This window comes from Microtus pennsylvanicus, chromosome 8 (assembly GCF_037038515.1).
Source record: "Microtus pennsylvanicus isolate mMicPen1 chromosome 8, mMicPen1.hap1, whole genome shotgun sequence".
NCBI classification, from domain to species: domain Eukaryota; kingdom Metazoa; phylum Chordata; class Mammalia; order Rodentia; family Cricetidae; genus Microtus; species Microtus pennsylvanicus.
In genome coordinates this window covers 69054970-69076139 of record NC_134586.1, presented here as the reverse complement: position 1 = coordinate 69076139, position 21170 = coordinate 69054970, and the positions used below count along the sequence as shown (strand labels likewise).

General features: G+C 39.2%; 1 protein-coding gene across 4 annotated transcripts in view; it reads right to left on the bottom strand.

Annotated features, from left to right (window-relative positions):
• Ctnna2 (catenin alpha 2) overlaps window positions 1–21170 on the bottom strand; it is a 1099183-nt gene that overhangs the window by 95515 nt on the left and 982498 nt on the right. For 2 of the 4 annotated variants that reach the window (XM_075983798.1, XM_075983799.1), the window contains exons 10-12: window positions 11757–11849; window positions 10687–10843; window positions 599–799 (exon numbers count right to left, since the gene is read on the bottom strand). In XM_075983798.1, coding sequence (XP_075839913.1) covers window positions 599–799; window positions 10687–10843; window positions 11757–11849 — 451 coding nt within the window. Of the gene's footprint in view, window positions 1–598; window positions 800–10686; window positions 10844–11752; window positions 11850–21170 lie in introns of all 4 variants that reach the window. The other 2 variants (XM_075983800.1, XM_075983801.1) reach the window with 1 other exon arrangement.

Here is a 21170-nt window from a genome sequence, read left to right as displayed (position 1 = left end):
ATCAGATATTTATATTACAATTCATAACAGTAGCAAAAGTACAGTTATGAAGTAGCAATGAGAAGATGTTATGGTTGGGAGTCATTACAACGTTAAGAACTGTGTTTAGAGAACTGCTGTTTAGTGCCTCTATGATTCCCATTGGTTAGCTCAGGCACAACAGGTTCAATTCTCCCAAGAAATTAATGTCGTTATGCTTTAGAAATTCATATCACACTTACACCAACTTCCTATCAGATATAACCTTTTTTCTAGCTTTGCGACCACATTCCTCTCTCTTAGCAGGTTCAAGCATCTACTTTCTCAGCTGTAATTTGGAAAAAAGTCAAAATTTCTCTGCTTATTTCACAAAACCCTTGGAAAAATCAAACAATATTACACTTGAAAATGACAAAGTGGTATGTATACATGGAAAGTAACAGAATTGTTCTTGTCCTGTTATTCAAATTCAAATTCCAGTAAGAAGAACATTCATATTATTATACCTCTCATGATCCATAAAGATTAGAACCATCAAGAATTGTAGAATAAAATATAACTACTCTGTTCAGATATAAAAATCAATTACATTTGGGGCAGGTGTACTAGCCATGCTTACCTGTTTCTGAAAGCAACTTTGTGGCTTCTAGCACCTTCTCAGTGTATACCCCAGCTTCGTAGTTCTCCATCTCTGCATTGATGATGTGAATGACCCGGGCTGCCCGGCCCCGTATGGCCCCAGCTGTTCGGTCCAGTGTATCCACGTCCCCCTCTTGGAGGGCAATCACACATTTGTTCACATCCTCCAAGATGTGATTTTCTGTGGAGAGGACACACACACATTTATATGACTTTGTACTATTTGCAGTCTAATAACTAATCTAAAACAATTTCAACACTTCACATTGCAGATCCAACTACATAACTGATAATATGAAATTGTATTTAAAGGGCATATCTCATTACAATTGTAGTTGTAATTCCTGAGCACCAGCCAGAGGGTTTTTTAAACCAATCCCTTGACGAGACTTCGGGAGTTTCTGACTCAGTAGCGGTACTGCTCAGTTTTTGTTAATTTAACAATGTTGGTAAATAGAACCTCAGAGAAGGAATTGACTCCAATAGAATGGCCAGTGAGCACTTTGTGAAGCATTTTCTTGATTGATGGTTGATGTGGGAGGACCCAGCACACTTTTTGCAGTGCAACACCTGGGCACGTGGTCCTGAATTATAAAAGAAAGCACTCAAATCAAGCCACGGCAAGCAAGTATGCAACTTTCTTTATGGATTTTGTTTGGGTTCCTGCCTTCAGGTCCCTACCTTTAACTCCTGCCCTGATTTCCCATAAGAATAGACTGGGATCAAGATTTGTATAAATTCTTTTCTCTCCAAGATGTGTTTGACTAAGTGAGTATCACAGGAAGAGAAATTCAAACTAGGATAGTTTGGGGGTGAGACCTAGGAAAGTAAGTTTTAAGGAAATTCACAGGGAATGCCACTGAGGTTGGTGTGGGGAACTTCATAGTTTAAGACCTACTGATGAGAAAGTAATCCCTTATTTTGTTTCAAAGACTGAAACTTATTGCCCAGGAAGGGTCTTCTTAAGAGCTATCATGACAGAGGCTGAAGATTTGGAGGTTTAGAGTCCTTGCCCTTGAAGTGAATCCTGATTCAATTCAGAACATCTACATTAAGTGACTTACAACCATCAGTAATTCCAAGTCCTAGGAATTCAACATCCTTTTCTGGCCTTTTCCAGGCACCTGCACACTCATAGTGTAAATATATGCACTCAGAACCATATATGTCCACATAAAATTAAAATGAGGGTAGGAGTCATAAATAGCCAACAAGAAGTCAATTGGGTCTTTATATATTTGTATATATAGATATAGATAATAAGAAATATTATCTATACCTAATTAGATAATATAGATTAATTAATATAGATAATATTTCTTATTATCTATACCTAAAAAGAGCTGGAGTTATAGATGCATGAATAGTTGACCATGTTCTTATTGAGGAATGATGTAAAAATCAATGTAGGGCAAGCCAGGTCAGTTGGTCCATCTTCTAAAGTCATATTATATGGAAGGCATTGTCACAGAGAAAATGGATTCATGAGAAACGATCACAGAGTTTCCTTGAACTAAATACAGTTCAGCCTGTGGTGTTTTATCAGATTACAGTCAAGGCAAGCACTGTTCTCATTTCAAGGACCATGGTAGGAGAGCAAGTAGGAATCGAGCTATTTCTATAGAAAAGCACATACTTTCACAGTAGAACAAGTGGGCCCTGTTTCACTTCCCTGTCCAATACTAGATTGTAATTATGCATTTTGGGTATTTTGGAAAGCACAATTCTAAGGAAATTCTCAAAACTTCAGTGCTCTAAAGAAAAACAAAAGTAACGTTAAGCTGAAAATTATACCCAGGCACATGCACAACTGTAACTATAGTAACTGAATGCTCATACCTCAATGTATTGAAATTTTAAGCAAAAATTTAAGCAGTTCATTATTCTTATTCTCTAATTTACATTTTAAACTAAGTAGGGTCTGTGAGATATCTCAGTCTAGATAAATTACTTGCCACAAGCCTGGTGACATTAGTTCAATACCTGAAACCCACAAGATGGAAGAAGAGAATTCACTACTCCAAATTGTGCTGAGAGCCACGCAAGTTTATCTTGACACATGCATGCAAATGCATGCATGCACACACATACACACATAAAAAATAAATAAATAAGGTTAGGTAGATACTTAGAAAGCAGATAAAGTTTAAGGATATTTTATAATTTTTAAATTTTTATTTATTTGTAGTACTGCAGACTGAACCTAGGGCATTACCCATTGCTCAGCAAGAGCTCATTTCTACCCTAAATCCATGAATGCTCTTATTTTCAGTTCTCAATTTTCATAAAAGATTTCACGCCGGGCGATGGTGGCGCACGTCTTTAATCCCAGCACTCGGGAGGCAGAGGTAGGCAGATCTCTGTGAGTTCAAGACCAGCTTGGTCTACAGAGCTAGTTCCAGGACAGGCTCCAAAGCCACAGAGAAACCCTGTCTCGAAAAACCAAAAAGAAAAAAAAAAGAAAAAAAAAAGATTCCACAAAGTTGTTCCTGATGATCTTGAATTCAGAATCTTTCTGCCTTAGCCTCCTAAGAACTGGGATTATAGGCCTGTACTTCCAGGAGTGGATGAAGTCATCACATTGTCTATATTCTAACAGTAAGAAATAAGGACTTTAGGAGGCAAACCAGTAGGGAGGGCTGAGTCCTGGTGATAGAGATATTTCCCTCCCCCTTCTAAGAGATATTATAGAGAGATCCCTCTCCCTTCCCACTGTGTGGAACTATAGTGAATCCAATTGTCTAAGTGGGTAGCTCTCCCAAGGTACCTGCATCTTTGATTTCAGCCTCTAACACTATGACAAAGATATTTCTATTGTTGATAAGCAACCTGATTTATAATACTCTTTTAACACTGAGCTGACTAAGAGGGACACACAAACACACACAGAGACATACCCAAGAGTAGTTTTAAAGAAAACTAGTTTGTCTATTATGTAATTGGCTAATCTTAGAAAATTATAGCAACCAAATTTAATGACTAGTAGAAGGGTTGATTATTATTAGCTATTTATAAAATTTCTATGGCTACTTTTGATTTCTAAGTTCCTATAGGAGGAGAATTGAATAGAGTATCTGACAAAACCTAGGCTTCATTGGAGAGTTTTCTTACTTACTTTAAGCCAAGCACTTAGCACAGAACACATAGAGCCTGTGACAGCACCACACGTAAGACCACAAGTTTGAATCCGTCAGGGTTCTAGTATTGTAAAGAGGAAATTGACACGGGGTCCCCAGAAACCAGGAAGTTATTTGTTGTTGACACCTGCTGGCAAAGGGCAAATCAGTTTATTCCAATGGAGTCTCATTGGGTATATCAACCACATTCCAGGGTAGACCCCATGATTAAAAGTAGTTGACCTACACAAAATGGACTCCTTGTTTTAAACTTGTAAATGAAGTGGACTGTTTGTTTCATTTGTTTTTGTCGTATTTGTTTTTTGTTTTTGCTTTTGTCCTTTTCCTAATAAGAAAAAGAGGGAGTACGTCAAGCTAGTGGAAGGAGAGTAGGAGAGCTAGGGAGGGATGAGGGAAACATAATCAAAACATATTGTATGAAAACTATTAATAAAAATCATTTTAATAAAGAATAAGCACTTAGAGGTAGATTTGTATTACTTAGGGGACTGCTTAGAAACTGTTGGGTATAATCATGCAGTGGGATAATGGTCTGTACCTGTCACGTATTTTAAATCAATCAGTAGCCAGGCAGAAAGTATAGGTGGGACAACCAGGCAGGAAGTAGAGGTGGGGCAACGAGAATGCTGGGAAGAGGGAAAAGCAGTCTGCAGCCATGACCCAGGCTCATAAGAAGCAAAATGTGACTGCCTTCCCAAAAAAGGTTCCAAGCCATTGGCTAACATAGACAAGAATAATGGGCCAATTTAAGATGTAAGAATTAGTTAATAAGAAGCCTAAGCTAATGGTCCAATCCATTTAAAACTAATGTAAACGTCTGTGTATTTCTTTGGTGCCGAATGGCTGCAGGACCAGGTGGGAGACAAACCTCAGTCGACATAATCTGCTATACACAAGTAAACATTAATTTCAATCTCATGTTATATTACCCCATTCAAATCATTGTTCTTTTTTAGTTCATTAAATTTATTATTATTATTGTGTCTGAAAGAGAAATCAAGGCTCAACATGTTCATGACAACTCTGTGGAGTCATTCTCTCCTTCACCTTTACAAGGGTCCTAAGGACCAAAGTCAGGTCACTAGACTTGTGAAATAGAGAGTGCTTTTCCTGATGAGTCATCCTGCCTGCCCTGGGCTTTTTCTTTCTACATTCTATTGTTCTTTAATTTCAAGTATATGTTAGAATGGAAAAATCAGAAAGGTATCTGTAAATACTGGCTAGTAATCAGCTCTCTTAAACTTACAAAAGCAAACTTTTATAATGCTGATATTGTCTTGAGTGAAACAGCAAAGTGAAATGGTGAGAATGTAGATGGAGGACGATTTTATTTTTATGAAGGGTGTCCTGGTAACCATCCCTTCCTGGGATCCAGACTGCATCCTGTGAACTCAGCAGAGCAGACACCCTAGGAAAAGGCTGATGCACATGAAAATATAGGATATTTTGAATAGAAAAAGCTGACTGCCATAAGCCTCCTTTCCTACAGATGGCTTCCTTGAAATAATCATACACTGCCCTGGCCCCCATAAGGGAGTGAATAGGAGGGGTTTCCTGTGCAAAACATGTGTTCATACTGACATACTTCTGGAAATGATATAACAGTATAAGAACAGGCTAGCTGTTGTTTTTCTGTGCTGTTGGAAAAGATGGTATTTTGCAACAGACTGCAAAGCAATAAAGCCTGCTAATTATGTTGCTAATCTCTCTGGAACTAATACTTTTACAAAAAATCTTAAATATTCATTTATGATCCAATAAATTATATTGCTATCAGAGCTTTTAAAAACAATAATTCTAATTATTTTACAAACTGGGAAGTTGCATCTAATGTATTAAATACAGGAAGAAAAAAGAAGCATATTATTATTTAGAAAAACAGTTTTGATCATTTTAAGGAAAGCAGCTTAAGATGGTATTATGACAAAATGTTTTTAATCAACAAAATCAGGTAATTTATTAGATCATTAAAAATAGTATGATTAATACTTTTTCTACCTTCTCACTTACTAAGTAACTTACTTTCAATTTTTTTTTGACACAGAGTGTCTCTATGTAGCCCTGGCTGTCCTGTAACTCTCTCTGTAGACCAGGCTGGCCTTATACTTACAGAGATCCACCTGCCTCTGCTTCTCATCACTAGGATTAGAGGTGCAGGACACCACTCTGAACTTAAGTTTTTAAAAATGTTAAGATAGTTTGCTCAGATATTCTCAACCTTCCTCCAACTACTAATGCACATTATTTAAAAACTAGTCCGAATTTGCTCATAATAGCATTATATTAATTGATGGCATATGTGTGGAAAAGCCACTGAGGTCAGACTATCTTCAAATATATTTGTATTTTGATAATATAAGTGACAGAAATGTGTTTGAAAAGAAGCTGCATCTGCCCATGGCGACAAGAACCTTTGGGTCAAAAGACAATTCTTGGTGTCTTCATGAATTCTTGGATTTGTGGCATAACTTCTACTTGCACTCTCTTCATCCTTACACCAGAGGCCAGTGTGCTTGGAATAACATCCGCCTCACATACATCAAGGAGGGTAATGAATTCTTTGAAGACAGAAGACACATGGAATTCAATTTTGAATTTCTGCCAAGATAATGCACCCAGCATATACTCAAGGAAAAGCGGTTAGGTCAACATGTCCATTCGGGGAATAGCTCCATTGTGCACATTTATCCTCAAATATTTTAAAGAGGAACAACTCCTGAAGGAAGCTGAGAAATTCTGTTCTGAATAGAAAAGAGCAGGGGTTTCAGTGCTAATAAGGCCAGTGTGTTCCGCAGGTGGCTTAGTGAAGAAAACCTGTTGTGTGCCACAACTACCACACTAATTGCCAAGCATGGTTTCTAAACACCAGAAAACAAGTGTTTGCCACAGTTGTATGACGTTCTCTTTTGGATTTTTGTAGCCTTTAATATTTCAGAAAAAAATGTAATTTTGTTACTTAACAAAGCAAAATCAATGGCAATCAAAAAATATATGAACCACAAAGCTTATTTGAAGTTCGTATTCAAAACCAGTTACAGCATGAATATCGCCAAAGAAAACAAATTCCGGATCCTAGAGTTTTGTTTGTTTGGTTTTGGCTTTTGATAGGAGGAGGAGGAAGGAAAGACAAACAAAAGTCTTGACCATTGTGGAATTAATGACTTTTTACAAATCTTAGTTCTCTATCATTTTGCGAGTCAAACCTAAGAATTAAACTGTCACAAAGTTAATGCCAAGGCATTCATTCTAGGGAACTATTAAAAATGGGTACTTTTTGCCCAATGAGAAAGGTTAGAATGTTCTAATACAGCCAGTTCACATTTTTATGAGCCTAAATCTTTATTACAGAACATTGTTATGCTCCTGTGATGTTAATTGCCAACTTCATTGCTCTTCAATTTTGTGGTGTTTTGTATGAACAAAGTATACATTCATATGTATGAGTTCAGTTAGTGTGGAATAAAAAAGGAAAATCTATAGTCATTAGAAATGAAGGTGTATAATGTATATGTACATGTATATATACGTTGTGAGTTTGGGTATGTGCTTGAAAGCATGTATATGTGTGACTTGTGAGTCTGTGTGAGTATGCATGTTAAATACATGTGTTTGAATATATGTATAATGGTTATGTGTCTATGAGTATGTGTATTATTTTTATATTGACTTTCCTGCCAGAAGACTCCCTTAAGAAGAAACTGATACACAAACTGCCATTGATATAATTCTAAAATACCTTTTGGGTTAAACCTGAAATTTACCAATGCAAATGTTTGACTCCAACACAGAGAGGAGTTGGGAAGTAGTTTCCTCAACTATCTGGCTGTGTCCGGAGCCTATCAGCATGAACAGAGTGGGCCCTGTGTATTTGTCAAACTCTGTCTACAGAAAGGTGCCCGCTGCCTGATTGTTGACTCCACAGGCATGCTCCAGCAGGCTCTGCCAACCTGGCTCCCTGACAGTGCCTGTTCATTTTCCTGTCGTGGCATGCAGCAGCATTTGTACCACTAGGGTTGGACCGCACGGTGTTATCAGCAGGAGCCAAAGCTTTTTCTTGTTGGAGGTAATAATGAGATGCACAAAGGAATGGCAGGAAGAAAGGTGGCAGAGAGGCAGGCCTCAGGGGAAGAAAATTAAGCAAAGCTTGGTGCTATTCACAAAGACTGAGATAAGACACCCCTCCCCCCGCCGCCCAAAGCCTTGCTTCTCTCACCTTTAGAAAAATTTGGACACATATTTGAAGAAAAGAATAAGTTGGGGAAACTTTTGAGTTCTGAAATGATTTCTCTCTGACAGGGTGGTGGATGAATACTTTCTACTGATATGTAGGCAGTTCACAGGAAGTTTTCCAGGAGGTGTTAGGATTGTGTGTGGTGTGTGAGCTGAGACTTGGTGAACAGCTTCCTACCTCTTACTGGGAGTCATTCTGGGGGAACAAAACTAGAAAGTGACTAGTCACCAAAACCAGTATTAGAGGCTACCTTTCCATTCACCAGTACACAGTTCTCTAATTGTCAACAAGCCCCTCTTACCACTTCTCAGCAATGAGATGTGTGCAGAGTGGCCTTTACAATGGTAAGGCTCAACCATCAGCAAACAAATACTATAGGGAAGGTGACATGTTGTGTCCTTTAATCAGTCAAGCCCATGGATAGCTACTTTAATATACTGTCTAAAACCAAGCATCTAAGGAATGGAAAACAAGACGAGCTAAGGAAGAAGGGGACAGATTTGAAACTTGAAGATCCTAGAAGTGAAGACAGGAGCTAAAGTGTAAGAGGAAAAGTACACAAAAAAGAAAGAAAGAAATTTCAAATCTTCCCCGATTTATTGAGAACACTGTATATTTTCTGAAAAGAGGATAGTTTGGATTTTCATGCATTTTTTTTTTTCAGAGTTGTCTACCCCTGTTGTGGGAATTCATTCATCCAATAGCCTTTCGGCTTCCACCCCATTAGGACGTGGTCTGAAGTACTCCCTGTGGACAGATAAGCACAGACAAAAAGCATGCTTGCCCTCTTGGTGGTGGTCAGAGTTGTGTTCATAGCTTCCAGCTCTCATAGATGACCATGACTGTCTACCCTTATTGTGAGTTTTTCCCCAAATAAATATTTGTTATCCTTTATTCCAGGCTACCGTGGACCTTGCTAATTGTGACTAACGTGGGGCACAAACTCACATCCCTGGAATTAAGAGTACCATGCTATACCAACTGAGCTAGCCGGGCACTTAAATACCATGGGCCTAATGGATTACAACTACATACCCTCTCGATGACTTAACATTTTTCAAAGGAACACTAGTAAATATTTATACTTATTTTATAGATTTTTGGTGAGAATTGAAGTAAACAGGAGAGAACCAGGCACATTACAGACCCTGAGCCTGTGGTAGCTGGTTTTTCCATTTGCCTTGTCTAACTTCCATTGTTGAGAACTTGACTTTTTGATTACCTGTTAGATCTAGATCTCCAGATTGCCCTGCTCTCTGACAAGCCTCTTCTACAGGCTGCCTATGAATTCAGCTTCTTCAGGAAAGGGAGAACATCCAAGAAGCGAAAAGTACCCAAGAACAAGCCCAGCACCCTCTGCCTGAACCATCTCCACAGCTGCAGCTACCAGTCCTGATGGCAGCCTGCTTCTCATTATCAGTGAGAGAATTGCCTCTCTCAGGACTCAGAGCCCCTTGACAGAGCAGGTAAAGTTATCACTAGTGCTGTGTGAGCTGCTGGGTGTAAGTCCCACACACCTGTGGGAAGAACCTGTTCTATTAGAATTTTCAAGAATAATTTCAGCACTTTATAATAGAGGATGATGTTTGCCATGACCTCCTCCCCATTGGATCCATTCACATAGAGTGGTGCTAAACATGCTGGGTCAAAAAGCTCTTCAGAAAAAATGCCCATTTGCTGGCAAGTAGCCAAATCCTGAAACAGCACTGATCAAGTTCACTAAAACTCAGGATGACTTCCTCATCATCAGGACTTTCTAGCCTCTTCCAGCCTGGTTATGTTCATAGAGAAGAAAGTTGCAATTACAGTGGTGAGTGCCACTGTGTTCTTTCAGTCCGTTCATTAGGCATCTTCACAAGTACATATGTAGATCTTTGCAATGTCCTAATTTCACTATGAAGCTAGTAATTCTACCTGTCTCATCACAAGCCCTCACTTGCAAAACTTTCAGTTCTAGTTTTATTTCTGTTGCTATATAAGATACCCCGAAAAAACCAACTTGAGGACAAAGAGACTTATTTCAGAGAGCAGGTTACAGTTTATCATTGTAGGGAAGTCAAGGCAGGAATGCATTAAACTAGTCACAATCAACAATCAAAAGCAGAGGTAAATGGGTACACACATGCTGACTTGCTTGCTTGTGTTTAGCATAGATTTCCCACTCTCATACAGTACAGGTAGGGAATAATACTACCCTCAATGAATGGGCTGGACATTCCATATCAATTAATTTAAGATAATTTCCCATAGACATACTGATAGGAAAACCGAAGGTAGTCAGTCCCTCATGGAGACTCTTTTCTCAGTAATTGCGGGTTGTATTATAGAGTCAACAATGTGAATTTCTTCACATAACTGTAACAGAATAAGTAATTGTCTATTTTAAGACATAAGTCAAGTAAATTAACCAATTCAAGTATATGGGTAGTGTAGGTATGCTGAAAATTCATCCTGATTAACAAAAAAAAATGCAAAATCTAAAATGGACTGTAAGCTCTTTGTTACAATCTATTCATCAGAAAGTTAGAGCTTTTCCCTCGAATGCCCCACTCGGTGTCTTTTGTAATCACATTTGCTAGGATGATTGAAAACTCAAAGGCCAAAGAAAGGCCTTGAATCACAAACCTATATCATTGCTGAGATATGTCTTATCTTGTTAGCTTCCTCCAGCTCTCTGGGAAGAGGCCTGCAGGTGATTACCTGAGACAGAGAGGAAGTCATCCACGGAGGTGATGTCATCCACAGCCTCAGTCAGCACTCGGACCTGCTTTTCCCACTGGTCTTTGAAGACATCCATGTTGTCCTGCGCAACTTTGCTCTGTGGCCGGGCAGCCAGGGTGAGGGCAGCATTGATGACCTGTTGGTTAGAAAACACAGGGTCCTGAAGATCATATTCTCCAGAAGCGAGACAAGCAGGTCAAAGCACAGGTTGGAACCCCACACCTAGAAGTTACTGCAGGTAAATGAATTGTCAGTATTCAGCACAACCAGAAACACTAAAGACAAAGGAAGTTAGAAACCATCATTACTTTTTGCTGCTTCTTTTGAAGATACAGTAATTAGCTTCAGACTTCAAAGAGTGTTTGCTGGACAAGTCTAATTTTCTTAGCACAGAAGTACGAGAAATATATCCCTTATTTTCTGCATGTGCAAGCCTATAATTTACTTATTGAGATACGGTAAATAGATGTAGAATGTTTAAACCACAACCCCAAACAAACAGAATAAAGTCAATAGCAGAAAGAATGGTGGTAATTGCCACCGTAATCCTGAATACACTGAATGGTTGGCATTTCTTTTTGAGAAAGGTAAAACTTTAAATGCTTCTGGATTGGCAGTTAACATATTCCAGTTGAAAAATACTGGAGCTCTACGTGGCTGAGGAGACAGCATGGTGGATAAAGTGACTTCTACAAGGGCTTGAGCTTGGAAGCCTAGAGCACATAAAAAGTCAGAAGTGGCAGCACAGACCTATCACCTGGCCTGGCAGGATGCAGCAGAAAGTAGATCTCTGAGGCACAGTGATCAGTTAGCCTAGCCAAATCCATGAGCTTCAGATCTACTAAGAGACACTTGATAAAAATACATAATAATAATGCAGGTAATAATAGAAGTGGACCTCTGGACTTCATATGCATGCGCACATACACATACCTGCATGCCACAGTGCAATGGATGGGGGGGGACGTAAAGAGAGAGAAGTTCTGTATAGGGGGGTCATGACTCTTAAGATACCAAGGGACTTTGAAAGCAAAGTGAAGGGTACTTACCTGTGGACATAGGCTGTCAATCTGGGTGGCTGCCATCCTGACTAATTTCACCCCTTCCTCATTGTTAGAGATGGAACAGGCCAAATTGGCAACCTGTGTGAAAGAAGAGTCAAGTGAAAATTGAGTTGAAAAAGAGAAAGAAAAGGAAGTGTGACCCTCTGCTTTTCAGAAAGGTGTTATTCACTTCCAGCATCCCACCACAAATGTAATAAGGTCACTCGGCTGTGCTCAACCCTGGGATACCACTTAGTGAATTCGGGTATGTTTACCAGGAGAGTAGACTGCCAAGAAGAAACTACTGCTTCAAGATACTCAAGTATAGTTTACACAAGTATTGTTTTTAAATGACGTACTTTGAACATGTCTCTCCTTTGCACTTCCTGGATTTGTGTTCCCTTTCTTATGAGCCGCAAACACTCATCATTCAGTAAAGAATACCACACACTTGACTGCATCCATCCTTGGTTCTTTCAGTGAAAGAAATGCCACATGTGATGATGTGCACTGAAAAGACTTATCGTATGCCAAATTAAAGCTCTCTACAAATGGAATCTACATCTTCCAGTATACCAGTTGCCCAATACAATGCCCTCATGAACAGATAAGACTGATGTATAGAAAGACAGTATGACTGGTGGAGTACATCAAAAATTATATAGCCCAAATCTACCATAAAAGTATACATATTTATTTTTTCAAGAACATTAAACAATCTAAAATAGCAAAAATAAAATAAAAAAATATTTCAGCTTCCTAGAACAAGCGGCCCTATTTAGATTATTTTTTTTTCTCATCAAGGTGTGAGACTTGATAATACAAGGTCAGATTGATTGGCCAAGGTCAACAGTACACAAAGCTGCCATTAAAACTCTGATCCATCCCATCAGACTGTTGTCAAGAAGACAGAAGATTGAGGATTAGAGAGGCTAAAAGGGAGGAGAGGGGCAGTGTGGGCTGGGAGCAGCACAAGCAGAACACGTGACTAGCAGAGGAAAAGTACCCTGGCACCTCTGGGCCACATTCATTTTGTACTCAGAGTGTCTCTGGTTTCTAAAACAATCTGCTTCCCTGGCAGATCCCCTAATGCTCAAGGAAATTAAAATGACCACACATTTGCATAATTCCTAAGGTGAAAGAAACCTGAGCTGGGCAGTGCAAGAAAGTGGGTGGAAGGCAGAGCTGGAATGGAGAGTTTAACCTCTAGCCTGCTATCTTCAGGCAGAGGTGTGTGTTCACATCGGTAGCTGGGAACACATGGATGGTGAAGTAGGAATATTTTCCAAAATGACTTCAGTGCACCATCAGGGTAAGAATTGCTTTTTGAAGATTAGTAAGAAAGATGGGGGATACTTTATGTTTATTACAATGGAAATATAAACTGCCAAAATTATAGCTCCAATGAGTTGCAAGTATTGTCTTCTAGTTTTTTGTCACCCATATTTAAAATTCTTCTGAGAGCCTTCCCCAATACCATGAGTTTTTAAAATAAAACCGAGAAAAGCCAAGTGTCTCATACTCACAGTAAAGGACACCAAGTGCAAAGGGGAACATAGCTTTGGAGAAGTGATACGTGGGCTAATACTGAAGTCTATCAAGCTCAGTTTCCTTTAGCTGTATTTCATGGTTTCTATTCTGCAGTTTAGTATTTCAAAGATTTACTTTACTTTTAGTTAAGAGTATGTTTGTGTTTCTGTGTGTGAGTGTGTGCACATGAGAACATGTACCTGCAGAAGCCAGAGGTGTCAGATCCCCCAGTGAGTGGAGTTATAGGCAGCGCCCTATGCGAGTGCTAGAAACCAAACTTGGGTTTTCTCAAAGAGCAGTACTGGTTCTTACAGGGTAAACCATGTCTCCAGAACCCAATATTTTCTGTATGTTTATTCATTGTACATTGCCAGCAACTAATTCAGTACCCAATACAGGCATTCCATATGTATTGAGTGAATCATTAAAGAATAACTATTAACATGAGTGTGTAGAAGCTGCCGTGTACCATGACTGGGAATATGACTTCCATGGGAGATACTTGAATTGGGTTGTGATTATTTGACTATAGAAATTTCCACCAAACCTTCTAATCAGTATTTACTCACTCTATGATATTAATCAATAGTTTCTACATTCTGGTTCTTATTGTGAACCCGAAATGCAGGCCCCTTGTTCATGGTAGTCCAAGAAAAATCAGAAAAGTGTGGGCAATTTTTCAGAAATGTATTTATTTAAATTTGTTCTTTTAATCTTAATTGAATTCTTTCTATATTGACGTGGAACAACTCTTTCTACCATCAAATGTTTGCTTTATGTGGTAGCTTGATTGTTCTTTGGTATGTGAGACAGACTTAATGTCACATTCCTGAAAAGAGTGGCCAGTTACAGAGTGCTGCATAACACCAACATGAAAAAATTAAAGTACTCCTGAAACCAAGGCTGGGTTAACATTCTCTTGCATCAAAAAGCAGTCAATGAAATAACAGTTCTGGTTTCTTAATGGCTATAAAAAAAAAAGGGAGAAGTAAACAAGAACCAGATGGTGTTTCTCATGGAAGGGCATGGTGACAGTTAAGTGTTGAATATCACCTTGACAAGAATTTGTATCACCTAGGAAACAAGCCTCCAGGCTCATCTGTGAGAGATTACTAAGACTGGGTCAGCCTCTGCATGCCAGTGAAGAATTATCTAGATTAGTTTCATTGAAGTGGAATAACTCTCTCAAGTATGGGTGGCACCATTCCCTGGGGTTGCATCTTCCAGGGGATTAGAGAAAATTAGCTGAACAAAAGCATTCAGTGTCCTTTGGTTTCTGACTGTGATGGCAATGTGATCAGGTGACTTAAGTAAGCACCACCTTGATTTTCCTACCTCAGTAGACTATATCTTAAAACTGTGAGCCAAATAAATCCACCCTCCCTTAAGTTGCATTTGCCACAGTATTTTTGGCAGTAACAAAAAAAAAAAAAGTAATTAGGATAGCCATAGTGCTATCTATGAAACATTTTTCCCCACCAAAAAATAATCTAAAACTGTTCAGCTTGTATAATTAACTCAAATTTGAAAGAAAATATAAAAGATAAAAATAAGTGTGGAAAGGAACATCAAGACTGCTATCCTGAAAATACTGGTATTAAGAAATGGATGAGCCGAGCTGTGGTGGCGCACGCCTTTACTCCCAGCACTCGGGAGGCAGAGGCAGGCGAATCTCTGTGAGTTCAAGGCTAGCCTGGTCGACAAGAGCTAGTTCCAGGACAGGAACCAAAAGCTGCAGAGAAACCCTGTCTCGAAAATAAAAAAAAAAAAAAGAAAGAAAGAAAGAAAGAAATGAGAAATGTGTGGAGGAAATGTCATAACACCTTGTTCATATCCTGAATTAAATAAGCTACAAATATATACAAATATATAAATCAATAAATGTATAAAGTATATTTATGATGCCAAATGTTGTTACTATGGAGTTATTCATATTTAAGAAGCATGATGATAGTGTATTGATTGCTTTAAAAGAGACAGGGGCCGGGAGGTGGTGGAGCACACCTTTAACCCCAGCACTCAGGAGGCAGAAACAGGCATATCCCTGTGAGTTTGAGACCAGCCTGGTCTACAAGAGCTAGTTCCAGAACAGGCTTCAAAGTTACAGAGAAACCTTGTAAAAAAAAAAAAAAAAAAAGAGGGTGTGTTGGGGAGATGGCTCAGCAAAATTGAGTGCTAACTGCTTGCTCTTCCAGAGGAACTGAGTTAAAGTCATGGACCCCATATCCAGTAAATCACAGTCTCCTGTAATTATATCTCCAGGGGGATCTGAAATTTTTTTCTGGCTTCCAAATGTACTTCTACTCTTGCAAATATCTCCCCCAACACATACACACATAGTTCTTTTTTTTTAATTTAAAGAGATAATCAGCATATTGATGATCAAAGTAGTAAGATGGCTGGTATTTCTTACAATTCTATGACTTGGAGAAATAGGTAAGGATATAAGACAAACAAGACTGGCCAGCTGTTCAGAACTGTTGAAACTGTTGACTTGTGATGACCTACTATAATACCTTGAGATATGGTTTAAAAAAAATTTTACAATAAAAAGATTTAGCACCCATGCCCATACCACCAGCTATGGAAAACCTTTTTTACACCTTAGTGGGTTAAAAAAAAAAAAAGCTTAATATAAACTGTCAGGAGCCGAGCCGTTTCCCCCCAAAATTATTACAGGAACCATTGCCCTGAGAAGTTAGCAGAGAACCCCACTCACTCCTAACACTAATTAGAATTGTTCTATTGGCATAGCCTATCCCACTCCCAATTATCTGTTAATAGAGAGCTATCTGTTAGCGGAACCGCCTCACATTCCAAACTATCTAGAGAACTAAGGTGTGTCAACTTGTTACTTCCTGGCCGAGGAATCATGACCTGACCTTTTGTAACCTCCTGGCCTACTTGACCAACGTGAACCACGTGGCAAGAGCCCAGGCCCCTGTGCCTCCCCCCCACACACACACACAAATTCCTTATCCTATATAAGCTGTAACCCTGACTCTAATAAACGAAGGCTTCGACAAATCTGCCTGGCCTTCCTCCTCTCTCTTGCTCATGTCTTTTCAGATAGTGCCTCTCTGGGACCCTGGAATAACTGACTGCAGGATGGGTTACAACCCCTAGACTAAGTAACCCACCCAAAGCGGTCTACAATAAACCAGAAAAGTCTAAGTAAAGTTGGAGTTGTAGCTTGCACACAAGTTAGTATGCAGGTCAATCACAGAAGATTGTTGTGTTCAGACCAATGCTGCCTGTGGGTTTCCTAGTAGAAGCAGGCTTGGGAGTAGAGGAAGGGTTTGGGACTGAGAACAACCAAATTTTTTCACAAGAAAGAAATGCCAAAGAGTAAAATCCAGAAGGTGATAAGTAGTAGGTAGAGTGGGGTCCCTTTTGTTCTGTCCTGGCTGCCCACGAGCTTACACCTGAAATAATCACACAGAAATTGTATTAATTAAATCACTGTTTGGCCCATTATTTCTAGACTCTTATTGGCTAACTCTCACATCTTGATTCAACCCATTTCTACCAATCTATATAACACCATGAGGTCATGGCTTACTGGGAAAGATTCTAACCAGCATCAGTCTCAGGTAGGAGCTTCATGGTTTCTCTCTCTGGCCTTTTCCCCAGCATTCAGTTCTGTCTACTCCACCTACCTAAGTGCTGCCCTATCAAAAGGCAAAGGCAGTTTCTTTATTCAACAATGAAAGCAACACATAGACAGAAGAACCTCCTACACCAGTGATAACCTTTTCTTCTTGTATCTTTCTGCCCTTTGTTTAAATAACTTCATTGTAACTTCAGTGTAAGGTAGAAACTCGTCATGGAGCAGAACCCGGCAGGAGGGACAGAGCTGGAAACAGTATGCAGAAACAGAAAGCTGGCACTCTCCACTGTCCTCCGATTATTTATTCTCTTTAATTTCCACAGATGCGCAAATCCTAATGTCTGGCAGCCTCTACTCTGCAAAGTACTCCTACGTTTAATTCCACTTAAAATCAGAATTCCATTTTCCTTCTATTGTACTTGGAGACATGCTGAGCAGATTCCGGATAGCACTCTAAGGACTTCAGTATCTCAGAAGGCAGGGTGTGTTTTTGAAACTGGTTGTGGAAGCCATCCAAACTCCTACCTTCCTGGTTTCATTATGGCTTTTATTCCTCTGCTTCTCCCACAAGCCACTGCCATAATCATGGCTCTAACAGATTTTCCTGAGTTTTGATTTTTATACAGCTCTGTCAGCAGATGACCCCATGGCTTCATCTTCCAGGTAGCTTTCATGAATAAAAACCTTCAACCAACACTTCCCCACCAGCCTAAGGGTACTGCACGCAGCAAATGCCTCATGAATGGTCTTGATCGTCTATTCTTTAACTACAAGTCAATGAAATCAGAATCTTCTCAGCTGAATAAAATACCCTATTTTTTGAAGCATGACTCATCTCTATGGTCATTTTAGTACAATGGGACTTCTCAGAGGGAACAAATGAAGAACTAATGTCATTAGACATAAGGAAAAATAAGCAAAAAAGCAGACAATAGACCATAAATAGAGCATAGACTACAGCCTCGAAGACATTATGCAGTCTGATTAGATTTAAGACATTTTTTATCCTGCTTGAATCAACGAAGTAGGTGACAGTATGGGATGTCCATTCCCCGCTGGATTTGGCCTTTTCTTTCTCTGTTCCTGAATTATTTACAGCTTAACTGAGACAACAAGAGATATCAACCCTCCTGGAGGCCTAGAAAACAATAAAGTTTGTCATAGGATATTAAATTTGGGGCTATTAAAATTGATATGGAATGTCTGAAAGTTGGATGGGCGATAAGCATTGTGGGCAGAGCCATTTGCTGAACCAATTGCATTATATCCATAGTGAGAAGAAGACCTCCTCCAGAACCTTTGAGCAGGATTGAACTGGGGAAGTAAATGCTGAAAAGACTGAGCCGGTGTTCTCCACATGGCTTCTGTGCCTAGAACAAGCTGTCCTTGGGAAAAGGAGGAAACTAGGCAACCATCACTAAATTGTGTGCTTGCTGACCGTGAGATTAGAGAATCTGAGACATTGGGAACTATGTTCAACTATGGTAATGTACTTACTGTGTAAACAAGGTGTGATAGCCTGTACCTGAAATCACAGCACTGTGGAGTAGGTATAGAACGAGACCATACCTGGAGCTTGTTGACCAGTAGTCCAACTCAGTCAGTGAGGTCCAGGTTCAGAGTCATGAAGAGCAACTGAATGAGATACCCTGCAACCTCTCTTTTTCCCCCCTTCTCTCTCTCTCTCTCTCTCTCTCTCTCTCTCTCTCTCTCTCTCTCTCTCTCTCTTTCTCACACACACACACACACACATAGACACAGACACTGAAGAAACAAAGATCTTTGAAAATTTAAGAACAAGAGTGCTCATTGCTATTAGCTCAGCTATTTCATGTACCATGAAGAGGTCAGCTAGCCATCCTTTAATCTGTTTTTACTGTCAGCTCAGTTAGTGAATGTTTTTCTATTCAGTGATCACTGTATTCTTTTCATTACTTTCTTTTACTTTACACTGTGTAAGCAGGTTAAACAAACAATACAATTAGCAAACTGTGACAGAAAATAAACCATTAAGGAAAACTGGTGCCAAGCTTTCCAGTACAAGAAGTTGCTTCCTGAACTCAGTTTGCATTATGATTGACATATGCTCCCTAACTTTTTACTAAAGAAAACAGCTTGTCAACATTCCCAAGACACTGATTGAACACTGAATTGAATCAGAACCATGTCAAGCCCCATATAGATATATTGTGAACATTTAAATTCAATAATGCCAATGTAAATGATGTGTACATGACTGTTTAACTCTGTAGATTAGAGAATAATAGCAAAAGATCTGCTTGGAGATAGAGGGATGGCTCAGTGGTTAAGAAAATTTCTAGCTCTTCAAGAAGAGCCATATCAGGTGGCTCATAACCTCCTGTAACTCTAGCTCCAGGAATCTAAACACTCTTCTGTTCTGTATGGGTACCTCACCACACAAGAAACACACATGACATACAGAGAGATATAAACACACACATACATAAATAAAAATTAATCTCTTTTTTAAAGGGAAAAATTTGTTTATGTTCAATATCAATGTAATTTTCTGCTATTGTTTTCAATCCGTGGGTCATTAAATTCTTGGACACTAAACCTATAGATACAGAGGTTCATGTGTGACAAATTTTAAAAGTTCATAATTTTATAAGTATTACTTAGGAAATGAAGTGGAGACAATGATAAATAGTGATAGATTCAGAGACTAATAGATAGCTCAGAGGTTAAGAATTCCTGCTGCTCTTTTAGAGGGGTCCAGTTCAGCTTCCAGTATCCATGTTAGGAGGCTCATAGTTCCTGGTCAAGGCTGCTCTAGTGACTCGGTGTCTTTTGGTACAATTTATTTCATTTCATACTCCAAATATTCTTGATTTTCTATGCAATTTTACACATGTTTAATACTTAATTTTCTCCCATGCCTATTCCCTCCCTTTCTTTTACAGTTTTACATCAAGTCAGCATTTGGCAAACCAAGAACCAAATGAACCAAATGCAGAATCCTGCTACACAGAACTGCAGAGAAATTTCTTTACAGTACCGTCATCAGTCCTCGTGCCTTCATCTATAGTGAGACACCTATGACAACACAAATCTGCTTGCCTAGGGCTCCTCTGGGTGCAAAATAGCTCCTCTGCTTGTGTTCTTAGGGATGCACGCACCACTAGCAAATGCTGTGTGCATGCCTCCACCTAAATTAAAGTGATCAGTCTGCCCTGGTGACTTTAATGGAGGTAATCACCAGCTCACATTCATGAACAAATTGATGTGCCTGCTTCCTCGCTGAATCACTCAGCATAAATCTATACCCTTCATATATAAAAACCTCAGTGGCTTAAAATAATGCAATAAAACATCGTCTAATGCGTTCTTGAAGCTGCTTCATCAATAAAGTGCTGTTATGTGAAAAGGATAGCAGAGGCTTCTCTTATGTTATCTCAAGTCATGCAATAGATATAATCCCCTTTTAATTACCAAAGACCTCCTGAGATTTCATTTTCTCTATCTTCACATCAAAGAAGTGAAGTGTCATTACTCCCTGGTATTATTTTTCTTCCCTCAGTCCTGTGAAAGTAAATAAAACCTTCACATTCTAGTGCCTAACAGATGTTGACTTACATATATGTAGGCTGAACACTGGTGGTGTGGGAACACTAGATCGTGTCTCTAGTGATGAATGTGAGCTGTGTTAAGCCATCCAGTGTTTGGGGTTTCCAAGAACATTTGAAGATCCTGATGGGTAAGTGAGAGCAATCTTTTCCCGCAGCCTGGTCACAAAGGGAAGAGTGTGGTAAGGCCACACCTAGGAGTCTCACCATTGACACCATTAAAAGATCTGTCCTTTTGTCCAAAATTCTAATTTAATGAGAGATGGCCCAGAGACTTCATTTTGTATCGTATTGTCTTTGGGGATTTATGGAGAGCCTAATCCTTTATAGAAAATACCATACCAATTAAATCCCTAGCACTATGCCAAAGTAAATTCATAGTCCATAAGTCTCTGAAGACTTCCTACTTATAATGATCCACAGGAATCAGGCTTACTATCTGTACAGCTCTCACTACTTACCACATACTATTGTTTTATGTACTATTATAATACGTGAGAGTAGATGAAACATGTCTGTATATGCAATTAAGTGTGGAGATACATAGATGTACATTTCCAATGACACTTGAAACTTGTCACTGAGGTTCCAGGGGACTTTATGCTCTCTTCAGCCTTCTACAGGCACCAGCACCCCCAAATAATGCACATATATAAAAATAAAGAGTATTCATTTCTGATACCAAGATGGCTC